The 27,660-nt window shown below is 38.0% G+C and overlaps 1 protein-coding gene across 1 annotated transcript in view; it reads left to right on the top strand.

Annotated features, from left to right (window-relative positions):
* The window catches only part of LOC124741120 (mucin-2-like), a 261,502-nt gene that overhangs the window by 97,834 nt on the left and 136,008 nt on the right, over positions 1–27,660 (top strand). The window contains exons 11-13 of the mRNA XM_047248654.1: positions 5,623–5,772; positions 13,169–13,318; positions 20,738–20,887. Coding sequence (XP_047104610.1) covers positions 5,623–5,772; positions 13,169–13,318; positions 20,738–20,887 — 450 coding nt within the window. The remainder of the gene's footprint in view (positions 1–5,622; positions 5,773–13,168; positions 13,319–20,737; positions 20,888–27,660) is intronic.

Genomic DNA, 27,660 nt, shown 5'->3' with positions numbered 1-27,660 from the left:
CTATCACACTTACCAGCGCTTGGTCACTTCTGTAGTGTTTGGATGTCTTTTTCTGGCTGTCTGTTGTTATGAATTGTCTCTCATCGATTATATAGACGAACTTGAAAATTCGTTTGATCGCCATTCAATATCAGATTATCTAGAGCCTCATAGAAGTTAAAATTCACATTCCATTCCTGTGTACTTCAGTATCCTATTTATTTACACACTGAATTCACGTAACAACTCTCTTAAAATTTACTTCACTCATTGTCATAACTAAATTGTGATCTGACTGTACATCTGGTCCTGGGTACACCATAAAATCCAATATCTGATTCTATAATATGTGTCTGGTTGTGATGTACTCCAGCTGGAAATGTCTTTACCAACTAAAGCTCTGCCTCCCTCCTTAAGAGCTGAAAATGCCAAGATACCGAAGCAGCCATACAAATGTACTAGCAGCAAGTCAGCCATCATGTGGTGGAATGGTGCAGGAGGGCTCCTCCAAAGGGAGTGCTTGTAATGGTAACACCGACCACCATAAATGGCAGTCAGTGATTACATTAAACCTCTATGAGGAATTTTTGAGAAAGTTGTGACCGTGAGATAACCTAATGGGAACAGAACAAACAATCTGTTTGACTGGGATTCACTTCCAAAACACTCCAGCAGAGTATAACTAACACTAAACAGGTGGGTGAGGAACAGATTTTCCCCAGCACAAAAACAAGTTTAATATTACGTATTAATATGTCGCCAGCCTAATTAGGAATTTTTGTCAAACAATGTAATAAAGCTCAAGGCAGTGCTAGGGCTAACCTAACTTTGCTTAACATCTACTAAACTCTTACTTGACATCTGTTCGCACTAGAACACAGTAACCTAACCTTGCAGATAAATGTAGTACTAACTTGGAAGTGAAGACGATGTACCTTGAATGAACTAGATGCAGCAGTTAATACAACTGGTCACCAACACACATGATACTAATAGCATTACTGAACAGCGCAGAGCATGAAATGATTCTGATTTAAATCGGGGTTTATTATGATCATACTCTATAACATCATTGCTTAGTAGAGTTTCTCTATGCCATTACATGAACCAGCTTGCATTAAAATAGCAAACACAGTAAATATTTCTTTCTTGAGCTCAGTTTGAAGCAATTAAACAGAAAGCAAATCTAACTACAGTGGCTCTGGAGGGACCTTTGCTTTGCTTCATTAACCAACTGGCCTAGCACATGAGGGCTATTAAACTTTAATGGTTTGATGAACCATGCTCATTAACAAAACTACTCAAGTGTGTATGGGAAATTGTGAGTATTGTCATGAATAATTATTCATTAAGTGAAGCACAACAAACTATAACTCTTCAAATAACAAGTGTGCTTTGAAAAGCAGTCTTTTAACCTTCTCAAAATATGGTTGACTGTGCAAATGCCAAAAAAATTTTATATTCAAGTTCAAACACCTACTCATAAAATGAACAGTGATAGAGCTTTGTAATTCTGATCAAAGTGCATAATTAATAATCTTTTTTACTTCTATTCAATATTATTATTCTTTTAACTAACAACTTTACTATTTACTGGTACTTTTTTAAGTAAGGCAAATTATTTAAGAAAATGATTGCAGATAGATTGAAAACCACACTGGCAGTGTAGTATTTCTCAAACTATAAAACTGAACTTTAAACACAACTCCACACATCAGAAAGTAATCACAACTATTTCTGAATAGTCTTTTCATGATAAATTAGCACACTCGGAATTAAATTCACTAGGATAGGATTCCTGGTGAGGTTTGTGATTTGGGATAATCACAGGTGCAAGACAGAGCTTTTAGCAATACCACGATTATTATGAAAATCAACCAAATTTCGCAAATACCTGGTCCATTTACAGAGTGCCAAATATAAACATTTTGGTGGAAGGCTGGTGGCACTGGTGGCGTGATTTGCAGTGGCTGTTAACATGGCGGCGATGTAGTCATGGCAGTACTGTTGGCCTCGCCCTGTTATAGGTCTTCTGAATTATATTTTTGCAGGGCCGAAAACCGTGCCATTATACATGGTATCACCAAATGCAGAATCAAAGGTGCATAAGTAACACTCTTAGCTCCTCTGCCTCAAAACTGCAAGAATGAGCCACAATGTTCCGCTACTGCTAGCGAGATATTAACCACAGCACTGCTCAAGCCAGACTCCTTAGCCGTCGCAAGGGACAAGTTGCCGCTTGCGTGAACGACACCTTTTCCATTCTGCCAGGCTACTTCTGTAGCTGCAGGGATTCCCCACATTTTTTACATTCAACCCTGCATTCCCTAACTATGGACCAAGTCATTTACAGTGCATTACATAATAATCATTCCAGTAGTTATTTACATTAACAAGCTTAATTTAAACTTTGTTCCAAAAGTTCACATAACTGAAATATGTATACGTTACCAAAGAATTTCCATTACAGATAAAAGACTCTACATACGACAGATACAGCACTCTACATAATCGACATGATCATTGGTTCAGTAATGAAATAAAATTTCTGGTATAGGAAAGGTTGATGGTGAGCTTCTAATTGTCGGACTATGTTGTTTAACTGAACTCAGCAGAAGCTAAGAGGGTCTTTTCATAGTTGTTTAGTGTTCGGCTGATCAGTGACTCGAACACAGAGCTTAATCATATGAAGCTAGAGCCATTTTAACAGACCATCAAACTTTTAGTCCAGTGCCATTGTTTTGTTGATAGCGGAGGATGCTCCTCACTGGATGAGCGTTTCCTTTTCCTGGAGGTTAATTACAGCCTTTACAAAACATTCTTTTCCTTGTTTACCAATAATCAACTTTCACTAGTGGCCTTACCTACCTAATGTGTACTTTCGACTTGATTTTGTAATCGATGAAATAAAATCACATAATTGTCAGCTGCCTTACTGGAATTATTGTAGCCTATGGAAATTTTTGCAGGAAATGTTTCTCCCACCTGAGCAGCTGTCATCTTCTAAGAGTTTAGGTTGCACCAACACTAGATCATAGAACAAAACTCGGTGACAAGTATCAATCAAACTTCCAGAACGTTCTCCTGGTACCTTTGTTGTATTAATAGCTGCAGTAGTGTGGTATTGTGTCAAGGAAAGTTAATTATTTTCTATTTCTTTATTTTTGTGCTAAGGCATATAATTTTACTGAGAGAAGAGATGCATTTGATTTATAAGTAAGTCAATCATACGCAGTTGCTGTTCTGAGAATGGGTCCATTGTTATTCTCAAAGTGGATTCCTTTTGTTATAATTTCTGAAGAAATTTATTTTTTACTTTGAGGTGGTACTAAGCAGCTTTGTTTATCCAATATAATGTTTTTTTGAAGAGGTCATTCATTATTGTAGTTTCTTCTGTTACTATTAACACAACCGGTCATTGCAAAGACGAGACTTGTCTTCAGTAAACGTAGCTTACGTAGCACAGATAATCCCTCCAGATAAATTCCAGGTGGTAAAAGGAGGCCTAAAAAAAGTATCGTGCAATTGCGTGAGAAAGTCCATAATTTTTTCTATGTGGCGTACTACATTGATGCATATTGCCTAAAAGGGCCACCCATAATTTTACTGAAACAAGTAGATTCATGCATAAGATCATAGAGATTTTGTTTTACATGTTCTCATACAGGTTGCAATAAGTTTAGTTATCAGCCATAATTTTTTATTGGAAGTTATAAATTATTCTTGGAGTGACTTACTGAATGTTGTACTCTTGATGGTCATGAAGATTGTTGTTTAAGCCTTTGAAAATGGTGCACAAAGTATTTTGTGCGTGTATGTGGTAAGTGCGCTGAACAAATCAAATCGGAAAATAATTTTCTAATTTTGAGTTGGTTTGTCTTGATGTGGTGGTTTACCAGTATGGCCCAATTGATTACTGGCAAACGTCATGAAATGTGACCAGTTAACCATCATGCAACACTTTAATTCAATAGCAAATATTGCGGAAGAAAGAAAGAAGTAATTTAGTGTTAAACGTCCTATCGACTGCAAGACCATAAGAGACGAAGCAGAATCTACAGCACTCAAATGTGGGAAAGGAAATAGATAGTGGCATTTCAAGGGAAAGGCCACAGCATTTGCATTGATCAGTTTAAAAAAAAGAAAGGAAAATGTAAACCAGGATGGTTGGGTGGACATTTGAGCCATTGGGCCTTAACTTGATAAAATGAAAATGTTTGGTCCTTAGAAAAAAATGTACAATCAGAGGCTAATGAGTCCTCAGAATGTAACAATATGCATCTGGTGTGACAAAGGTCTTTTGTGCTAAGAAATTGTTCCCAGGGATATGTCCATAGTAGTTAGCATCCGTTGTATTTGTGGTTGTCTGCAAATAATTTCATTGTGTCATTTGAAATAGTAATATGTGCTCATCAAACCAAAGGAGAAAAGTAATTTTTATTTTTATCGCCTCTACGTGTCTTTTCAACAATGATGGGTGGTGTTGATTTCAACTGTCACACAAAACTTTTCGGGCCATCATTTCAAGTTAAGACATGTCACTCGTAGCAACTGGCAAAAAGGAATTCGATAATAAACATTTTCTTGTGTGCAGTCAACAACGATGATGCATGCAGGCAGATTTCCACTCCACACAGAAGTTTCCATTAAGTTATTTCCGTTTCAGACATATGCAAATCGCGCTACAGCTAGTCTAAGCAGATGTTTAATGTGTATTTGTGGTTAGAAAACAATGATAGGTGCTGGATTCAAATCCCAGTGAAGGTACAAAATACTTTCTCAACATTTCAGATTCGCATCTAGCTATATTTGGATATGTAATGTATTATTGCCCTTAGTTAACAATCCTATTACTTGCTGGGTTTGAATCATCTAACACAAAACTTTATGCTATGTCATTTCAACATTTGCACACACATGCTTACATGTGGCCAAAATGATATTTAAGATCTTTCATACTTACTTAAGAGACAATAGTTGCTTAATTGTAATACAAATGTCTTAGTCATGTAATTTAAAGTTGAAACTTAAGTTTCTGGAATGTCATTTATTGCAATAAACTTGAGTTTACAAGTGTTGTAGACTGTCACCTGATTATACCAGGTTTCGTGATATTTACATTATCGTGACATTAGTCTGATTGTGGACTCAGTATTACAGATGAATTTCTTCAAGTAGTGTCTCGTAGTAACCATTTTGTAGAGTGAAATGCCCGTACTGAAAAGAGATCGGAGGGACTGTAAGACTGTAACATTATGTGGGTGCATACAACTTAGGTGGAGTGGAATTCAGGCCGTTGGTATAGATTTGATGGTGATAATACCTGAGCTGACCTCTCCAGTAATTCTGTAATTGAGTTTTTGCAAATGTATGTACCTTCTGGCTGCACTTTGTTTTGAACTACATGTTGTATCGTGTTCGGCGACTGCCGTGGGAAGCTCGGGTGGTGCAGCTGATAGTTACTAGCTTACTGGTCATTCATTTGTATTGACGGGAGCCCTGTCCCCATATGTGGCACATGTCGTCCATATAGTTGCCAGTGTGTGGATGGTCCCTCAGCAGTGCTGGCCATAGGGAGGCACCCCCACATCCCCACGAGGAAACACCAGCCAGCTCACACCCTGCCTCTCTCTGTATGTGCAGCGCACCAGTCGTTACGGAGCTGAGTACCACAACCAGAACCACCACCACCTCCGCCGCTGCCGCCACCTCTGCCAGCGCACTTCGCCAGACACCTGCTGCTGCGCAGCCCACGACTACTCAACCTGATAAGGCCACTGTCTCTCAAATGCGGTGAGTTCCCTCAACACACACACACACACACACACACACACAACATTGTAAGGTAGATCAGAAATAAATACTCAAAAGCATCAGAACATACATTCATGGGTGGTATCCTCAGGAATAGATCATAGTATCATGGGAGAGAGGTTAATTAAGAATAGGTTGGTAGAGAAAATAGCTATTGTCAACAGTTCAGTGACTTATTCTCATCAAGATCAGCAAACCAATGCCAGCAATAATTCATGCAATGTCATCCACAGAAAATTTAGTGGCAGGTAGAGTATGAGTGCACTGAATGTGTAACACAATGTCAAATGAGATAATTGTATGTTACTCTAGATGTATTGGAATGATCTAGCAGAGGTCACACATACACACATTTATGAGACCATTTTTGGTTCTCGTCAGGAATGAGGCAGGAAAAACAACCCAATAATTTGCTATAAAGTTTCTGTTAGTAACAAAAATTACACTCTGCAAGCACCAGCCAGAAGCAAACGTCAGCAGAGCCTTAGCTTGTCAGGGAGTGGTCCACCTTGGTTGCCTCACTGCTGTAACAGCCAGTCCCTGTAACCACAGACATGCGAAACAGAAACTCTGCCTCCTGTTGACAATGTGTCTATCTGTGTGAGCAACAGATTTACAGTGCCATGAGCACCCAGAATCCACTGTCATTTGTGGTATGCATTCCTCTGTCTTTCCCTTCAGTTTTTAACCTCAACAACTACCTCTAGTGCCACGGCAGTTATTCCCTGATGCCTTCAAATATAACTTACTATGCTGACCCTCGTACTTGTCACAGTTTTCCACATATCACAATATCCTCACCTGTTCTGCAGAGACGTTCCACAGTTCTGTTATGAGTTCACCTAGTTTAAACATCCTTGTATAGCACCAAATTTGGAATGCTTAGATTCCCCTCTTGTTTTTTTCCATAATCCACGATTAATTTTTATGCAGTACTGTGCTCCAAACATACATTAAGGGACATCCAATACAAATTAAGGCCTATCCTTGGTATTAGTAACTTTGTTTTACAAGGAATCTCCTGCTTTCCCATGCAACATTACTCCTTGTGACAACCACGCTCTGTCCCTCAGTGTAAATTAGCTTCATGTGTAATAGTCACTACAAGCAGTCTACTGCGTGGTCCTTAATTCCGATGTAAACATTGCCACCAATGTTATTTCTGCTACTCAGCAATACTTTCCTCTTTCTTCCATTCATTAATCCTGATTTAGTGTTCATTCAACTATTTCTTACATTCATCAACTCTGGTGATTCATTCAGACTTTCAGTGAACACAGAAATATCACCAGTGAATTTTATTAAACAAAATCGTTTTCACCTTCAGTTTTAATTAAATTCCTGGAAGTTTCTTCAATTCCACCAATGATTCTTCAGTGTTCATCTGAACATTTGTGGAGACTACCTGCATCTTTATCTTTAATCATCTTTGATTCAGAGTACCAATTCTTGTTGATTATTGCTCATATTCTATGTTATCTGCTGTACCATATACGTACCTTTTAGAGAAAAAAAAATTCACTGTTTCATGCTGTCAAATGTCAGGTAAAGATCTACAAATCCAATAAATATCTCTTGATTTTTCTCACACATTCCTGCCACTATAAGGTTGAAGGTCAAGTTGTCCTCCCTGGATCCATTACTCCAAATTTAGCATCCTCAAACAGATCATAAGCTTTGTCTTCCATTCTTCTGGATATTGTTATTTTTGTCAGTAAGTTGGATTCATGAGCTGTTTGGCTCATTGTGCGTAAGCTATCACACTTACCAGCGCTTGGTCACTTCTGTAGTGTTTGGATGTCTTTTTCTGGCTGTCTGTTGTTATGAATTGTCTCTCATCGATTATATAGACGAACTTGAAAATTCGTTTGATCGCCATTCAATATCAGATTATCTAGAGCCTCATAGAAGTTAAAATTCACATTCCATTCCTGTGTACTTCAGTATCCTATTTATTTACACACTGAATTCACGTAACAACTCTCTTAAAATTTACTTCACTCATTGTCATAACTAAATTGTGATCTGACTGTACATCTGGTCCTGGGTACACCTTAAAATCCAATATCTGATTCTATAATGTGTGTCTGGTTGTGATGTACTCCAGCTGGAAATGTCTTTACCAACTAAAGCTCTGCCTCCCTCCTTAAGAGCTGAAAATGCCAAGATACCGAAGCAGCCATACAAATGTACTAGCAGCAAGTCAGCCATCATGTGGTGGAATGGTGCAGGAGGGCTCCTCCAAAGGGAGTGCTTGTAATGGTAACACCGACCACCATAAATGGCAGTCAGTGATTACATTAAACCTCTATGAGGAATTTTTGAGAAAGTTGTGACCGTGAGATAACCTAATGGGAACAGAACAAACAATCTGTTTGACTGGGATTCACTTCCAAAACACTCCAGCAGAGTATAACCAACACTAAACAGGTGGGTGAGGAACAGATTTTCCCCAGCACAAAAACAAGTTTAATATTACGTATTAATATGTCGCCAGCCTAATTAGGAATTTTTGTCAAACAATGTAATAAAGCTCAAGGCAGTGCTAGGGCTAACCTAACTTTGCTTAACATCTACTAAACTCTTACTTGACATCTGTTCGCACTAGAACACAGTAACCTAACCTTGCAGATAAATGTAGTACTAACTTGGAAGTGAAGACGATGTACCTTGAATGAACTAGATGCAGCAGTTAATACAACTGGTCACCAACACACATGATACTAATAGCATTACTGAACAGCGCAGAGCATGAAATGATTCTGATTTAAATCGGGGTTTATTATGATCATACTCTATAACATCATTGCTTAGTAGAGTTTCTCTATGCCATTACATGAACCAGCTTGCATTAAAATAGCAAACACAGTAAATATTTCTTTCTTGAGCTCAGTTTGAAGCAATTAAACAGAAAGCAAATCTAACTACAGTGGCTCTGGAGGGACCTTTGCTTTGCTTCATTAACCAACTGGCCTAGCACATGAGGGCTATTAAACTTTAATGGTTTGATGAACCATGCTCATTAACAAAACTACTCAAGTGTGTATGGGAAATTGTGAGTATTGTCATGAATAATTATTCATTAAGTGAAGCACAACAAACTATAACTCTTCAAATAACAAGTGTGCTTTGAAAAGCAGTCTTTTAACCTTCTCAAAATATGGTTGACTGTGCAAATGCCAAAAAAATTTTATATTCAAGTTCAAACACCTACTCATAAAATGAACAGTGATAGAGCTTTGTAATTCTGATCAAAGTGCATAATTAATAATCTTTTTTACTTCTATTCAATATTATTATTCTTTTAACTAACAACTTTACTATTTACTGGTACTTTTTTAAGTAAGGCAAATTATTTAAGAAAATGATTGCAGATAGATTGAAAACCACACTGGCAGTGTAGTATTTCTCAAACTATAAAACTGAACTTTAAACACAACTCCACACATCAGAAAGTAATCACAACTATTTCTGAATAGTCTTTTCATGATAAATTAGCACACTCGGAATTAAATTCACTAGGATAGGATTCCTGGTGAGGTTTGTGATTTGGGATAATCACAGGTGCAAGACAGAGCTTTTAGCAATACCACGATTATTATGAAAATCAACCAAATTTCGCAAATACCTGGTCCATTTACAGAGTGCCAAATATAAACATTTTGGTGGAAGGCTGGTGGCACTGGTGGCGTGATTTGCAGTGGCTGTTAACATGGCGGCGATGTAGTCATGGCAGTACTGTTGGCCTCGCCCTGTTATAGGTCTTCTGAATTATATTTTTGCAGGGCCGAAAACCGTGCCATTATACATGGTATCACCAAATGCAGAATCAAAGGTGCATAAGTAACACTCTTAGCTCCTCTGCCTCAAAACTGCAAGAATGAGCCACAATGTTCCGCTACTGCTAGCGAGATATTAACCACAGCACTGCTCAAGCCAGACTCCTTAGCCGTCGCAAGGGACAAGTTGCCGCTTGCGTGAACGACACCTTTTCCATTCTGCCAGGCTACTTCTGTAGCTGCAGGGATTCCCCACATTTTTTACATTCAACCCTGCATTCCCTAACTATGGACCAAGTCATTTACAGTGCATTACATAATAATCATTCCAGTAGTTATTTACATTAACAAGCTTAATTTAAACTTTGTTCCAAAAGTTCACATAACTGAAATATGTATACGTTACCAAAGAATTTCCATTACAGATAAAAGACTCTACATACGACAGATACAGCACTCTACATAATCGACATGATCATTGGTTCAGTAATGAAATAAAATTTCTGGTATAGGAAAGGTTGATGGTGAGCTTCTAATTGTCGGACTATGTTGTTTAACTGAACTCATCAGAAGCTAAGAGGGTCTTTTCATAGTTGTTTAGTGTTCGGCTGATCAGTGACTCGAACACAGAGCTTAATCATATGAAGCTAGAGCCATTTTAACAGACCATCAAACTTTTAGTCCAGTGCCATTGTTTTGTTGATAGCGGAGGATGCTCCTCACTGGATGAGCGTTTCCTTTTCCTGGAGGTTAATTACAGCCTTTACAAAACATTCTTTTCCTTGTTTACCAATAATCAACTTTCACTAGTGGCCTTACCTACCTAATGTGTACTTTCGACTTGATTTTGTAATTGATGAAATAAAATCACATAATTGTCAGCTGCCTTACTGGAATTATTGTAGCCTATGGAAATTTTTGCAGGAAATGTTTCTCCCACCTGAGCAGCTGTCATCTTCTAAGAGTTTAGGTTGCACCAACACTAGATCATAGAACAAAACTCGGTGACAAGTATCAATCAAACTTCCAGAACGTTCTCCTGGTACCTTTGTTGTATTAATAGCTGCAGTAGTGTGGTATTGTGTCAAGGAAAGTTAATTATTTTCTATTTCTTTATTTTTGTGCTAAGGCATATAATTTTACTGAGAGAAGAGATGCATTTGATTTATAAGTAAGTCAATCATACGCAGTTGCTGTTCTGAGAATGGGTCCATTGTTATTCTCAAAGTGGATTCCTTTTGTTATAATTTCTGAAGAAATTTATTTTTTACTTTGAGGTGGTACTAAGCAGCTTTGTTTATCCAATATAATGTTTTTTTGAAGAGGTCATTCATTATTGTAGTTTCTTCTGTTACTATTAACACAACCGGTCATTGCAAAGACGAGACTTGTCTTCAGTAAACGTAGCTTACGTAGCACAGATAATCCCTCCAGATAAATTCCAGGTGGTAAAAGGAGGCCTAAAAAAGTATCGTGCAATTGCGTGAGAAAGTCCATAATTTTTTCTATGTGGCGTACTACATTGATGCATATTGCCTAAAAGGGCCACCCATAATTTTACTGAAACAAGTAGATTCATGCATAAGATCATAGAGATTTTGTTTTACATGTTCTCATACAGGTTGCAATAAGTTTAGTTATCAGCCATAATTTTTTATTGGAAGTTATAAATTATTCTTGGAGTGACTTACTGAATGTTGTACTCTTGATGGTCATGAAGATTGTTGTTTAAGCCTTTGAAAATGGTGCACAAAGTATTTTGTGCGTGTATGTGGTAAGTGCGCTGAACAAATCAAATCGGAAAATAATTTTCTAATTTTGAGTTGGTTTGTCTTGATGTGGTGGTTTACCAGTATGGCCCAATTGATTACTGGCAAACGTCATGAAATGTGACCAGTTAACCATCATGCAACACTTTAATTCAATAGCAAATATTGCGGAAGAAAGAAAGAAGTAATTTAGTGTTAAACGTCCTATCGACTGCAAGACCATAAGAGACGAAGCAGAATCTACAGCACTCAAATGTGGGAAAGGAAATAGATAGTGGCATTTCAAGGGAAAGGCCACAGCATTTGCATTGATCAGTTTAGGAAAAAAAAGGAAAATGTAAACCAGGATGGTTGGGTGGACATTTGAGCCATTGGGCCTTAACTTGATAAAATGAAAATGTTTGGTCCTTAGAAAAAAATGTACAATCAGAGGCTAATGAGTCCTCAGAATGTAACAATATGCATCTGGTGTGACAAAGGTCTTTTGTGCTAAGAAATTGTTCCCAGGGGTATGTCCATAGTAGTTAGCATCCGTTGTATTTGTGGTTGTCTGCAAATAATTTCATTGTGTCATTTGAAATAGTAATATGTGCTCATCAAACCAAAGGAGAAAAGTAATTTTTATTTTTATCGCCTCTACGTGTCTTTTCAACAATGATGGGTGGTGTTGATTTCAACTGTCACACAAAACTTTTCGGGCCATCATTTCAAGTTAAGACATGTCACTCGTAGCAACTGGCAAAAAGGAATTCGATAATAAACATTTTCTTGTGTGCAGTCAACAACGATGATGCATGCAGGCAGATTTCCACTCCACACAGAAGTTTCCATTAAGTTATTTCCGTTTCAGACATATGCAAATCGCGCTACAGCTAGTCTAAGCTGATGTTTAATGTGTATTTGTGGTTAGAAAACAATGATAGGTGCTGGATTCAAATCCCAGTGAAGGTACAAAATACTTTCTCAACATTTCAGATTCGCATCTAGCTATATTTGGATATGTAATGTATTATTGCCCTTAGTTAACAATCCTATTACTTGCTGGGTTTGAATCATCTAACACAAAACTTTATGCTATGTCATTTCAACATTTGCACACACATGCTTACATGTGGCCAAAATGATATTTAAGATCTTTCATACTTACTTAAGAGACAATAGTTGCTTAATTGTAATACAAATGTCTTAGTCATGTAATTTAAAGTTGAAACTTAAGTTTCTGGAATGTCATTTATTGCAATAAACTTGAGTTTACAAGTGTTGTAGACTGTCACCTGATTATACCAGGTTTCGTGATATTTACATTATCGTGACATTAGTCTGATTGTGGACTCAGTATTACAGATGAATTTCTTCAAGTAGTGTCTCGTAGTAACCATTTTGTAGAGTGAAATGCCCGTACTGAAAAGAGATCGGAGGGACTGTAAGACTGTAACATTATGTGGGTGCATACAACTTAGGTGGAGTGGAATTCAGGCCGTTGGTATAGATTTGATGGTGATAATACCTGAGCTGACCTCTCCAGTAATTCTGTAATTGAGTTTTTGCAAATGTATGTACCTTCTGGCTGCACTTTGTTTTGAACTACATGTTGTATCGTGTTCGGCGACTGCCGTGGGAAGCTCGGGTGGTGCAGCTGATAGTTACTAGCTTACTGGTCATTCATTTGTATTGACGGGAGCCCTGTCCCCATATGTGGCACATGTCGTCCATATAGTTGCCAGTGTGTGGATGGTCCCTCAGCAGTGCTGGCCATAGGGAGGCACCCCCACATCCCCACGAGGAAACGCCAGCCAGCTCACACCCTGCCTCTCTCTGTATGTGCAGCGCACCAGTCGTTACGGAGCTGAGTACCACAACCAGAACCACCACCACCTCCGCCGCTGCCGCCACCTCTGCCAGCGCACTTCGCCAGACACCTGCTGCTGCGCAGCCCACGACTACTCAACCTGATAAGGCCACTGTCTCTCAAATGCGGTGAGTTCCCTCAACACACACACACACACACACACACACACAACATTGTAAGGTAGATCAGAAATAAATACTCAAAAGCATCAGAACATACATTCATGGGTGGTATCCTCAGGAATAGATCATAGTATCATGGGAGAGAGGTTAATTAAGAATAGGTTGGTAGAGAAAATAGCTATTGTCAACAGTTCAGTGACTTATTCTCATCAAGATCAGCAAACCAATGCCAGCAATAATTCATGCAATGTCATCCACAGAAAATTTAGTGGCAGGTAGAGTATGAGTGCACTGAATGTGTAACACAATGTCAAATGAGATAATTGTATGTTACTCTAGATGTATTGGAATGATCTAGCAGAGGTCACACATACACACATTTATGAGACCATTTTTGGTTCTCGTCAGGAATGAGGCAGGAAAAACAACCCAATAATTTGCTATAAAGTTTCTGTTAGTAACAAAAATTACACTCTGCAAGCACCAGCCAGAAGCAAACGTCAGCAGAGCCTTAGCTTGTCAGGGAGTGGTCCACCTTGGTTGCCCCACTGCTGTAACAGCCAGTCCCTGTAACCACAGACATGCGAAACAGAAACTCTGCCTCCTGTTGACAATGTGTCTATCTGTGTGAGCAACAGATTTACAGTGCCATGAGCACCCAGAATCCACTGTCATTTGTGGTATGCATTCCTCTGTCTTTCCCTTCAGTTTTTAACCTCAACAACTACCTCTAGTGCCACGGCAGTTATTCCCTGATGCCTTCAAATATAACTTACTATGCTGACCCTCGTACTTGTCACAGTTTTCCACATATCACAATATCCTCACCTGTTCTGCAGAGACGTTCCACAGTTCTGTTATGAGTTCACCTAGTTTAAACATCCTTGTATAGCACCAAATTTGGAATGCTTAGATTCCCCTCTTGTTTTTTTCCATAATCCACGATTAATTTTTATGCAGTACTGTGCTCCAAACATACATTAAGGGACATCCAATACAAATTAAGGCCTATCCTTGGTATTAGTAACTTTGTTTTACAAGGAATCTCCTGCTTTCCCATGCAACATTACTCCTTGTGACAACCACGCTCTGTCCCTCAGTGTAAATTAGCTTCATGTGTAATAGTCACTACAAGCAGTCTACTGCGTGGTCCTTAATTCCGATGTAAACATTGCCACCAATGTTATTTCTGCTACTCAGCAATACTTTCCTCTTTCTTCCATTCATTAATCCTGATTTAGTGTTCATTCAACTATTTCTTACATTCATCAACTCTGGTGATTCATTCAGACTTTCAGTGAACACAGAAATATCACCAGTGAATTTTATTAAACAAAATCGTTTTCACCTTCAGTTTTAATTAAATTCCTGGAAGTTTCTTCAATTCCACCAATGATTCTTCAGTGTTCATCTGAACATTTGTGGAGACTACCTGCATCTTTATCTTTAATCATCTTTGATTCAGAGTACCAATTCTTGTTGATTATTGCTCATATTCTATGTTATCTGCTGTACCATATACGTACCTTTTAGAGAAAAAAAAATTCACTGTTTCATGCTGTCAAATGTCAGGTAAAGATCTACAAATCCAATAAATATCTCTTGATTTTTCTCACACATTCCTGCCACTATAAGGTTGAAGGTCAAGTTGTCCTCCCTGGATCCATTACTCCAAATTTAGCATCCTCAAACAGATCATAAGCTTTGTCTTCCATTCTTCTGGATATTGTTATTTTTGTCAGTAAGTTGGATTCATGAGCTGTTTGGCTCATTGTGCGTAAGCTATCACACTTACCAGCGCTTGGTCACTTCTGTAGTGTTTGGATGTCTTTTTCTGGCTGTCTGTTGTTATGAATTGTCTCTCATCGATTATATAGACGAACTTGAAAATTCGTTTGATCGCCATTCAATATCAGATTATCTAGAGCCTCATAGAAGTTAAAATTCACATTCCATTCCTGTGTACTTCAGTATCCTATTTATTTACACACTGAATTCACGTAACAACTCTCTTAAAATTTACTTCACTCATTGTCATAACTAAATTGTGATCTGACTGTACATCTGGTCCTGGGTACACCTTAAAATCCAATATCTGATTCTATAATGTGTGTCTGGTTGTGATGTACTCCAGCTGGAAATGTCTTTACCAACTAAAGCTCTGCCTCCCTCCTTAAGAGCAGAAAATGCCAAGATACCGAAGCAGCCATACAAATGTCACAGAACACAGGGCACAACCTTGCAGCAAGTCAGCCATCCACATGTGGTGGAATGGTGCAGGAGGGCTCCTCCAAAGGGAGTGCTTGTAATGGTAACACCGACCACCATAAATGGCAGTCAGTGATTACATTAAACCTCTATGAGGAATTTTTGAGAAAGTTGTGACCGTGAGATAACCTAATGGGAACAGAACAAACAATCTGTTTGACTGGGATTCACTTCCAAAACACTCCAGCAGAGTATAACTAACACTAAACAGGTGGGTGAGGAACAGATTTTCCCCAGCACAAAAACAAGTTTAATATTACGTATTAATATGTCGCCAGCCTAATTAGGAATTTTTGTCAAACAATGTAATAAAGCTCAAGGCAGTGCTAGGGCTAACCTAACTTTGCTTAACATCTACTAAACTCTTACTTGACATCTGTTCGCACTAGAACACAGTAACCTAACCTTGCAGATAAATGTAGTACTAACTTGGAAGTGAAGACGATGTACCTTGAATGAACTAGATGCAGCAGTTAATACAACTGGTCACCAACACACATGATACTAATAGCATTACTGAACAGCGCAGAGCATGAAATGATTCTGATTTAAATCGGGGTTTATTATGATCATACTCTATAACATCATTGCTTAGTAGAGTTTCTCTATGCCATTACATGAACCAGCTTGCATTAAAATAGCAAACACAGTAAATATTTCTTTCTTGAGCTCAGTTTGAAGCAATTAAACAGAAAGCAAATCTAACTACAGTGGCTCTGGAGGGACCTTTGCTTTGCTTCATTAACCAACTGGCCTAGCACATGAGGGCTATTAAACTTTAATGGTTTGATGAACCATGCTCATTAACAAAACTACTCAAGTGTGTATGGGAAATTGTGAGTATTGTCATGAATAATTATTCATTAAGTGAAGCACAACAAACTATAACTCTTCAAATAACAAGTGTGCTTTGAAAAGCAGTCTTTTAACCTTCTCAAAATATGGTTGACTGTGCAAATGCCAAAAAAATTTTATATTCAAGTTCAAACACCTACTCATAAAATGAACAGTGATAGAGCTTTGTAATTCTGATCAAAGTGCATAATTAATAATCTTTTTTACTTCTATTCAATATTATTATTCTTTTAACTAACAACTTTACTATTTACTGGTACTTTTTTAAGTAAGGCAAATTATTTAAGAAAATGATTGCAGATAGATTGAAAACCACACTGGCAGTGTAGTATTTCTCAAACTATAAAACTGAACTTTAAACACAACTCCACACATCAGAAAGTAATCACAACTATTTCTGAATAGTCTTTTCATGATAAATTAGCACACTCGGAATTAAATTCACTAGGATAGGATTCCTGGTGAGGTTTGTGATTTGGGATAATCACAGGTGCAAGACAGAGCTTTTAGCAATACCACGATTATTATGAAAATCAACCAAATTTCGCAAATACCTGGTCCATTTACAGAGTGCCAAATATAAACATTTTGGTGGAAGGCTGGTGGCACTGGTGGCGTGATTTGCAGTGGCTGTTAACATGGCGGCGATGTAGTCATGGCAGTACTGTTGGCCTCGCCCTGTTATAGGTCTTCTGAATTATATTTTTGCAGGGCCGAAAACCGTGCCATTATACATGGTATCACCAAATGCAGAATCAAAGGTGCATAAGTAACACTCTTAGCTCCTCTGCCTCAAAACTGCAAGAATGAGCCACAATGTTCCGCTACTGCTAGCGAGATATTAACCACAGCACTGCTCAAGCCAGACTCCTTAGCCGTCGCAAGGGACAAGTTGCCGCTTGCGTGAACGACACCTTTTCCATTCTGCCAGGCTACTTCTGTAGCTGCAGGGATTCCCCACATTTTTTACATTCAACCCTGCATTCCCTAACTATGGACCAAGTCATTTACAGTGCATTACATAATAATCATTCCAGTAGTTATTTACATTAACAAGCTTAATTTAAACTTTGTTCCAAAAGTTCACATAACTGAAATATGTATACGTTACCAAAGAATTTCCATTACAGATAAAAGACTCTACATACGACAGATACAGCACTCTACATAATCGACATGATCATTGGTTCAGTAATGAAATAAAATTTCTGGTATAGGAAAGGTTGATGGTGAGCTTCTAATTGTCGGACTATGTTGTTTAACTGAACTCAGCAGAAGCTAAGAGGGTCTTTTCATAGTTGTTTAGTGTTCGGCTGATCAGTGACTCGAACACAGAGCTTAATCATATGAAGCTAGAGCCATTTTAACAGACCATCAAACTTTTAGTCCAGTGCCATTGTTTTGTTGATAGCGGAGGATGCTCCTCACTGGATGAGCGTTTCCTTTTCCTGGAGGTTAATTACAGCCTTTACAAAACATTCTTTTCCTTGTTTACCAATAATCAACTTTCACTAGTGGCCTTACCTACCTAATGTGTACTTTCGACTTGATTTTGTAATCGATGAAATAAAATCACATAATTGTCAGCTGCCTTACTGGAATTATTGTAGCCTATGGAAATTTTTGCAGGAAATGTTTCTCCCACCTGAGCAGCTGTCATCTTCTAAGAGTTTAGGTTGCACCAACACTAGATCATAGAACAAAACTCGGTGACAAGTATCAATCAAACTTCCAGAACGTTCTCCTGGTACCTTTGTTGTATTAATAGCTGCAGTAGTGTGGTATTGTGTCAAGGAAAGTTAATTATTTTCTATTTCTTTATTTTTGTGCTAAGGCATATAATTTTACTGAGAGAAGAGATGCATTTGATTTATAAGTAAGTCAATCATACGCAGTTGCTGTTCTGAGAATGGGTCCATTGTTATTCTCGAAGTGGATTCCTTTTGTTATAATTTCTGAAGAAATTTATTTTTTACTTTGAGGTGGTACTAAGCAGCTTTGTTTATCCAATATAATGTTTTTTTGAAGAGGTCATTCATTATTGTAGTTTCTTCTGTTACTATTAACACAACCGGTCATTGCAAAGACGAGACTTGTCTTCAGTAAACGTAGCTTACGTAGCACAGATAATCCCTCCAGATAAATTCCAGGTGGTAAAAGGAGGCCTAAAAAAAGTATCGTGCAATTGCGTGAGAAAGTCCATAATTTTTTCTATGTGGCGTACTACATTGATGCATATTGCCTAAAAGGGCCACCCATAATTTTACTGAAACAAGTAGATTCATGCATAAGATCATAGAGATTTTGTTTTACATGTTCTCATACAGGTTGCAATAAGTTTAGTTATCAGCCATAATTTTTTATTGGAAGTTATAAATTATTCTTGGAGTGACTTACTGAATGTTGTACTCTTGATGGTCATGAAGATTGTTGTTTAAGCCTTTGAAAATGGTGCACAAAGTATTTTGTGCGTGTATGTGGTAAGTGCGCTGAACAAATCAAATCGGAAAATAATTTTCTAATTTTGAGTTGGTTTGTCTTGATGTGGTGGTTTACCAGTATGGCCCAATTGATTACTGGCAAACGTCATGAAATGTGACCAGTTAACCATCATGCAACACTTTAATTCAATAGCAAATATTGCGGAAGAAAGAAAGAAGTAATTTAGTGTTAAACGTCCTATCGACTGCAAGACCATAAGAGACGAAGCAGAATCTACAGCACTCAAATGTGGGAAAGGAAATAGATAGTGGCATTTCAAGGGAAAGGCCACAGCATTTGCATTGATCAGTTTAGGAAAAAAAAGGAAAATGTAAACCAGGATGGTTGGGTGGACATTTGAGCCATTGGGCCTTAACTTGATAAAATGAAAATGTTTGGTCCTTAGAAAAAAATGTACAATCAGAGGCTAATGAGTCCTCAGAATGTAACAATATGCATCTGGTGTGACAAAGGTCTTTTGTGCTAAGAAATTGTTCCCAGGGATATGTCCATAGTAGTTAGCATCCGTTGTATTTGTGGTTGTCTGCAAATAATTTCATTGTGTCATTTGAAATAGTAATATGTGCTCATCAAACCAAAGGAGAAAAGTAATTTTTATTTTTATCGCCTCTACGTGTCTTTTCAACAATGATGGGTGGTGTTGATTTCAACTGTCACACAAAACTTTTCGGGCCATCATTTCAAGTTAAGACATGTCACTCGTAGCAACTGGCAAAAAGGAATTCGATAATAAACATTTTCTTGTGTGCAGTCAACAACGATGATGCATGCAGGCAGATTTCCACTCCACACAGAAGTTTCCATTAAGTTATTTCCGTTTCAGACATATGCAAATCGCGCTACAGCTAGTCTAAGCAGATGTTTAATGTGTATTTGTGGTTAGAAAACAATGATAGGTGCTGGATTCAAATCCCAGTGAAGGTACAAAATACTTTCTCAACATTTCAGATTCGCATCTAGCTATATTTGGATATGTAATGTATTATTGCCCTTAGTTAACAATCCTATTACTTGCTGGGTTTGAATCATCTAACACAAAACTTTATGCTATGTCATTTCAACATTTGCACACACATGCTTACATGTGGCCAAAATGATATTTAAGATCTTTCATACTTACTTAAGAGACAATAGTTGCTTAATTGTAATACAAATGTCTTAGTCATGTAATTTAAAGTTGAAACTTAAGTTTCTGGAATGTCATTTATTGCAATAAACTTGAGTTTACAAGTGTTGTAGACTGTCACCTGATTATACCAGGTTTCGTGATATTTACATTATCGTGACATTAGTCTGATTGTGGACTCAGTATTACAGATGAATTTCTTCAAGTAGTGTCTCGTAGTAACCATTTTGTAGAGTGAAATGCCCGTACTGAAAAGAGATCGGAGGGACTGTAAGACTGTAACATTATGTGGGTGCATACAACTTAGGTGGAGTGGAATTCAGGCCGTTGGTATAGATTTGATGGTGATAATACCTGAGCTGACCTCTCCAGTAATTCTGTAATTGAGTTTTTGCAAATGTATGTACCTTCTGGCTGCACTTTGTTTTGAACTACATGTTGTATCGTGTTCGGCGACTGCCGTGGGAAGCTCGGGTGGTGCAGCTGATAGTTACTAGCTTACTGGTCATTCATTTGTATTGACGGGAGCCCTGTCCCCATATGTGGCACATGTCGTCCATATAGTTGCCAGTGTGTGGATGGTCCCTCAGCAGTGCTGGCCATAGGGAGGCACCCCCACATCCCCACGAGGAAACGCCAGCCAGCTCACACCCTGCCTCTCTCTGTATGTGCAGCGCACCAGTCGTTACGGAGCTGAGTACCACAACCAGAACCACCACCACCTCCGCCGCTGCCGCCACCTCTGCCAGCGCACTTCGCCAGACACCTGCTGCTGCGCAGCCCACGACTACTCAACCTGATAAGGCCACTGTCTCTCAAATGCGGTGAGTTCCCTCAACACACACACACACACACACAACATTGTAAGGTAGATCAGAAATAAATACTCAAAAGCATCAGAACATACATTCATGGGTGGTATCCTCAGGAATAGATCATAGTATCATGGGAGAGAGGTTAATTAAGAATAGGTTGGTAGAGAAAATAGCTATTGTCAACAGTTCAGTGACTTATTCTCATCAAGATCAGCAAACCAATGCCAGCAATAATTCATGCAATGTCATCCACAGAAAATTTAGTGGCAGGTAGAGTATGAGTGCACTGAATGTGTAACACAATGTCAAATGAGATAATTGTATGTTACTCTAGATGTATTGGAATGATCTAGCAGAGGTCACACATACACACATTTATGAGACCATTTTTGGTTCTCGTCAGGAATGAGGCAGGAAAAACAACCCAATAATTTGCTATAAAGTTTCTGTTAGTAACAAAAATTACACTCTGCAAGCACCAGCCAGAAGCAAACGTCAGCAGAGCCTTAGCTTGTCAGGGAGTGGTCCACCTTGGTTGCCCCACTGCTGTAACAGCCAGTCCCTGTAACCACAGACATGCGAAACAGAAACTCTGCCTCCTGTTGACAATGTGTCTATCTGTGTGAGCAACAGATTTACAGTGCCATGAGCACCCAGAATCCACTGTCATTTGTGGTATGCATTCCTCTGTCTTTCCCTTCAGTTTTTAACCTCAACAACTACCTCTAGTGCCACGGCAGTTATTCCCTGATGCCTTCAAATATAACTTACTATGCTGACCCTCGTACTTGTCACAGTTTTCCACATATCACAATATCCTCACCTGTTCTGCAGAGACGTTCCACAGTTCTGTTATGAGTTCACCTAGTTTAAACATCCTTGTATAGCACCAAATTTGGAATGCTTAGATTCCCCTCTTGTTTTTTTCCATAATCCACGATTAATTTTTATGCAGTACTGTGCTCCAAACATACATTAAGGGACATCCAATACAAATTAAGGCCTATCCTTGGTATTAGTAACTTTGTTTTACAAGGAATCTCCTGCTTTCCCATGCAACATTACTCCTTGTGACAACCACGCTCTGTCCCTCAGTGTAAATTAGCTTCATGTGTAATAGTCACTACAAGCAGTCTACTGCGTGGTCCTTAATTCCGATGTAAACATTGCCACCAATGTTATTTCTGCTACTCAGCAATACTTTCCTCTTTCTTCCATTCATTAATCCTGATTTAGTGTTCATTCAACTATTTCTTACATTCATCAACTCTGGTGATTCATTCAGACTTTCAGTGAACACAGAAATATCACCAGTGAATTTTATTAAACAAAATCGTTTTCACCTTCAGTTTTAATTAAATTCCTGGAAGTTTCTTCAATTCCACCAATGATTCTTCAGTGTTCATCTGAACATTTGTGGAGACTACCTGCATCTTTATCTTTAATCATCTTTGATTCAGAGTACCAATTCTTGTTGATTATTGCTCATATTCTATGTTATCTGCTGTACCATATACGTACCTTTTAGAGAAAAAAAAATTCACTGTTTCATGCTGTCAAATGTCAGGTAAAGATCTACAAATCCAATAAATATCTCTTGATTTTTCTCACACATTCCTGCCACTATAAGGTTGAAGGTCAAGTTGTCCTCCCTGGATCCATTACTCCAAATTTAGCATCCTCAAACAGATCATAAGCTTTGTCTTCCATTCTTCTGGATATTGTTATTTTTGTCAGTAAGTTGGATTCATGAGCTGTTTGGCTCATTGTGCGTAAGCTATCACACTTACCAGCGCTTGGTCACTTCTGTAGTGTTTGGATGTCTTTTTCTGGCTGTCTGTTGTTATGAATTGTCTCTCATCGATTATATAGACGAACTTGAAAATTCGTTTGATCGCCATTCAATATCAGATTATCTAGAGCCTCATAGAAGTTAAAATTCACATTCCATTCCTGTGTACTTCAGTATCCTATTTATTTACACACTGAATTCACGTAACAACGCTCTTAAAATTTACTTCACTCATTGTCATAACTAAATTGTGATCTGACTGTACATCTGGTCCTGGGTACACCTTAAAATCCAATATCTGATTCTATAATGTGTGTCTGGTTGTGATGTACTCCAGCTGGAAATGTCTTTACCAACTAAAGCTCTGCCTCCCTCCTTAAGAGCTGAAAATGCCAAGATACCGAAGCAGCCATACAAATGTACTAGCAGCAAGTCAGCCATCATGTGGTGGAATGGTGCAGGAGGGCTCCTCCAAAGGGAGTGCTTGTAATGGTAACACCGACCACCATAAATGGCAGTCAGTGATTACATTAAACCTCTATGAGGAATTTTTGAGAAAGTTGTGACCGTGAGATAACCTAATGGGAACAGAACAAACAATCTGTTTGACTGGGATTCACTTCCAAAACACTCCAGCAGAGTATAACTAACACTAAACAGGTGGGTGAGGAACAGATTTTCCCCAGCACAAAAACAAGTTTAATATTACGTATTAATATGTCGCCAGCCTAATTAGGAATTTTTGTCAAACAATGTAATAAAGCTCAAGGCAGTGCTAGGGCTAACCTAACTTTGCTTAACATCTACTAAACTCTTACTTGACATCTGTTCGCACTAGAACACAGTAACCTAACCTTGCAGATAAATGTAGTACTAACTTGGAAGTGAAGACGATGTACCTTGAATGAACTAGATGCAGCAGTTAATACAACTGGTCACCAACACACATGATACTAATAGCATTACTGAACAGCGCAGAGCATGAAATGATTCTGATTTAAATCGGGGTTTATTATGATCATACTCTATAACATCATTGCTTAGTAGAGTTTCTCTATGCCATTACATGAACCAGCTTGCATTAAAATAGCAAACACAGTAAATATTTCTTTCTTGAGCTCAGTTTGAAGCAATTAAACAGAAAGCAAATCTAACTACAGTGGCTCTGGAGGGACCTTTGCTTTGCTTCATTAACCAACTGGCCTAGCACATGAGGGCTATTAAACTTTAATGGTTTGATGAACCATGCTCATTAACAAAACTACTCAAGTGTGTATGGGGAATTGTGAGTATTGTCATGAATAATTATTCATTAAGTGAAGCACAACAAACTATAACTCTTCAAATAACAAGTGTGCTTTGAAAAGCAGTCTTTTAACCTTCTCAAAATATGGTTGACTGTGCAAATGCCAAAAAAATTTTATATTCAAGTTCAAACACCTACTCATAAAATGAACAGTGATAGAGCTTTGTAATTCTGATCAAAGTGCATAATTAATAATCTTTTTTACTTCTATTCAATATTATTATTCTTTTAACTAACAACTTTACTATTTACTGGTACTTTTTTAAGTAAGGCAAATTATTTAAGAAAATGATTGCAGATAGATTGAAAACCACACTGGCAGTGTAGTATTTCTCAAACTATAAAACTGAACTTTAAACACAACTCCACACATCAGAAAGTAATCACAACTATTTCTGAATAGTCTTTTCATGATAAATTAGCACACTCGGAATTAAATTCACTAGGATAGGATTCCTGGTGAGGTTTGTGATTTGGGATAATCACAGGTGCAAGACAGAGCTTTTAGCAATACCACGATTATTATGAAAATCAACCAAATTTCGCAAATACCTGGTCCATTTACAGAGTGCCAAATATAAACATTTTGGTGGAAGGCTGGTGGCACTGGTGGCGTGATTTGCAGTGGCTGTTAACATGGCGGCGATGTAGTCATGGCAGTACTGTTGGCCTCGCCCTGTTATAGGTCTTCTGAATTATATTTTTGCAGGGCCGAAAACCGTGCCATTATACATGGTATCACCAAATGCAGAATCAAAGGTGCATAAGTAACACTCTTAGCTCCTCTGCCTCAAAACTGCAAGAATGAGCCACAATGTTCCGCTACTGCTAGCGAGATATTAACCACAGCACTGCTCAAGCCAGACTCCTTAGCCGTCGCAAGGGACAAGTTGCCGCTTGCGTGAACGACACCTTTTCCATTCTGCCAGGCTACTTCTGTAGCTGCAGGGATTCCCCACATTTTTTACATTCAACCCTGCATTCCCTAACTATGGACCAAGTCATTTACAGTGCATTACATAATAATCATTCCAGTAGTTATTTACATTAACAAGCTTAATTTAAACTTTGTTCCAAAAGTTCACATAACTGAAATATGTATACGTTACCAAAGAATTTCCATTACAGATAAAAGACTCTACATACGACAGATACAGCACTCTACATAATCGACATGATCATTGGTTCAGTAATGAAATAAAATTTCTGGTATAGGAAAGGTTGATGGTGAGCTTCTAATTGTCGGACTATGTTGTTTAACTGAACTCAGCAGAAGCTAAGAGGGTCTTTTCATAGTTGTTTAGTGTTCGGCTGATCAGTGACTCGAACACAGAGCTTAATCATATGAAGCTAGAGCCATTTTAACAGACCATCAAACTTTTAGTCCAGTGCCATTGTTTTGTTGATAGCGGAGGATGCTCCTCACTGGATGAGCGTTTCCTTTTCCTGGAGGTTAATTACAGCCTTTACAAAACATTCTTTTCCTTGTTTACCAATAATCAACTTTCACTAGTGGCCTTACCTACCTAATGTGTACTTTCGACTTGATTTTGTAATCGATGAAATAAAATCACATAATTGTCAGCTGCCTTACTGGAATTATTGTAGCCTATGGAAATTTTTGCAGGAAATGTTTCTCCCACCTGAGCAGCTGTCATCTTCTAAGAGTTTAGGTTGCACCAACACTAGATCATAGAACAAAACTCGGTGACAAGTATCAATCAAACTTCCAGAACGTTCTCCTGGTACCTTTGTTGTATTAATAGCTGCAGTAGTGTGGTATTGTGTCAAGGAAAGTTAATTATTTTCTATTTCTTTATTTTTGTGCTAAGGCATATAATTTTACTGAGAGAAGAGATGCATTTGATTTATAAGTAAGTCAATCATACGCAGTTGCTGTTCTGAGAATGGGTCCATTGTTATTCTCGAAGTGGATTCCTTTTGTTATAATTTCTGAAGAAATTTATTTTTTACTTTGAGGTGGTACTAAGCAGCTTTGTTTATCCAATATAATGTTTTTTTGAAGAGGTCATTCATTATTGTAGTTTCTTCTGTTACTATTAACACAACCGGTCATTGCAAAGACGAGACTTGTCTTCAGTAAACGTAGCTTACGTAGCACAGATAATCCCTCCAGATAAATTCCAGGTGGTAAAAGGAGGCCTAAAAAAGTATCGTGCAATTGCGTGAGAAAGTCCATAATTTTTTCTATGTGGCGTACTACATTGATGCATATTGCCTAAAAGGGCCACCCATAATTTTACTGAAACAAGTAGATTCATGCATAAGATCATAGAGATTTTGTTTTACATGTTCTCATACAGGTTGCAATAAGTTTAGTTATCAGCCATAATTTTTTATTGGAAGTTATAAATTATTCTTGGAGTGACTTACTGAATGTTGTACTCTTGATGGTCATGAAGATTGTTGTTTAAGCCTTTGAAAATGGTGCACAAAGTATTTTGTGCGTGTATGTGGTAAGTGCGCTGAACAAATCAAATCGGAAAATAATTTTCTAATTTTGAGTTGGTTTGTCTTGATGTGGTGGTTTACCAGTATGGCCCAATTGATTACTGGCAAACGTCATGAAATGTGACCAGTTAACCATCATGCAACACTTTAATTCAATAGCAAATATTGCGGAAGAAAGAAAGAAGTAATTTAGTGTTAAACGTCCTATCGACTGCAAGACCATAAGAGACGAAGCAGAATCTACAGCACTCAAATGTGGGAAAGGAAATAGATAGTGGCATTTCAAGGGAAAGGCCACAGCATTTGCATTGATCAGTTTAAAAAAAAGAAAGGAAAATGTAAACCAGGATGGTTGGGTGGACATTTGACCCATTGGGCCTTAACTTGATAAAATGAAAATGTTTGGTCCTTAGAAAAAAATGTACAATCAGAGGCTAATGAGTCCTCAGAATGTAACAATATGCATCTGGTGTGACAAAGGTCTTTTGTGCTAAGAAATTGTTCCCAGGGATATGTCCATAGTAGTTAGCATCCGTTGTATTTGTGGTTGTCTGCAAATAATTTCATTGTGTCATTTGAAATAGTAATATGTGCTCATCAAACCAAAGGAGAAAAGTAATTTTTATTTTTATCGCCTCTACGTGTCTTTTCAACAATGATGGGTGGTGTTGATTTCAACTGTCACACAAAACTTTTCGGGCCATCATTTCAAGTTAAGACATGTCACTCGTAGCAACTGGCAAAAAGGAATTCGATAATAAACATTTTCTTGTGTGCAGTCAACAACGATGATGCATGCAGGCAGATTTCCACTCCACACAGAAGTTTCCATTAAGTTATTTCCGTTTCAGACATATGCAAATCGCGCTACAGCTAGTCTAAGCTGATGTTTAATGTGTATTTGTGGTTAGAAAACAATGATAGGTGCTGGATTCAAATCCCAGTGAAGGTACAAAATACTTTCTCAACATTTCAGATTCGCATCTAGCTATATTTGGATATGTAATGTATTATTGCCCTTAGTTAACAATCCTATTACTTGCTGGGTTTGAATCATCTAACACAAAACTTTATGCTATGTCATTTCAACATTTGCACACACATGCTTACATGTGGCCAAAATGATATTTAAGATCTTTCATACTTACTTAAGAGACAATAGTTGCTTAATTGTAATACAAATGTCTTAGTCATGTAATTTAAAGTTGAAAC

The sequence above is a fragment of the Schistocerca piceifrons genome, unplaced genomic scaffold (assembly GCF_021461385.2).
Source record: "Schistocerca piceifrons isolate TAMUIC-IGC-003096 unplaced genomic scaffold, iqSchPice1.1 HiC_scaffold_1870, whole genome shotgun sequence".
Taxonomy (NCBI): domain Eukaryota; kingdom Metazoa; phylum Arthropoda; class Insecta; order Orthoptera; family Acrididae; genus Schistocerca; species Schistocerca piceifrons.
This window is presented reverse-complemented; position numbering and strand designations above follow the sequence as displayed.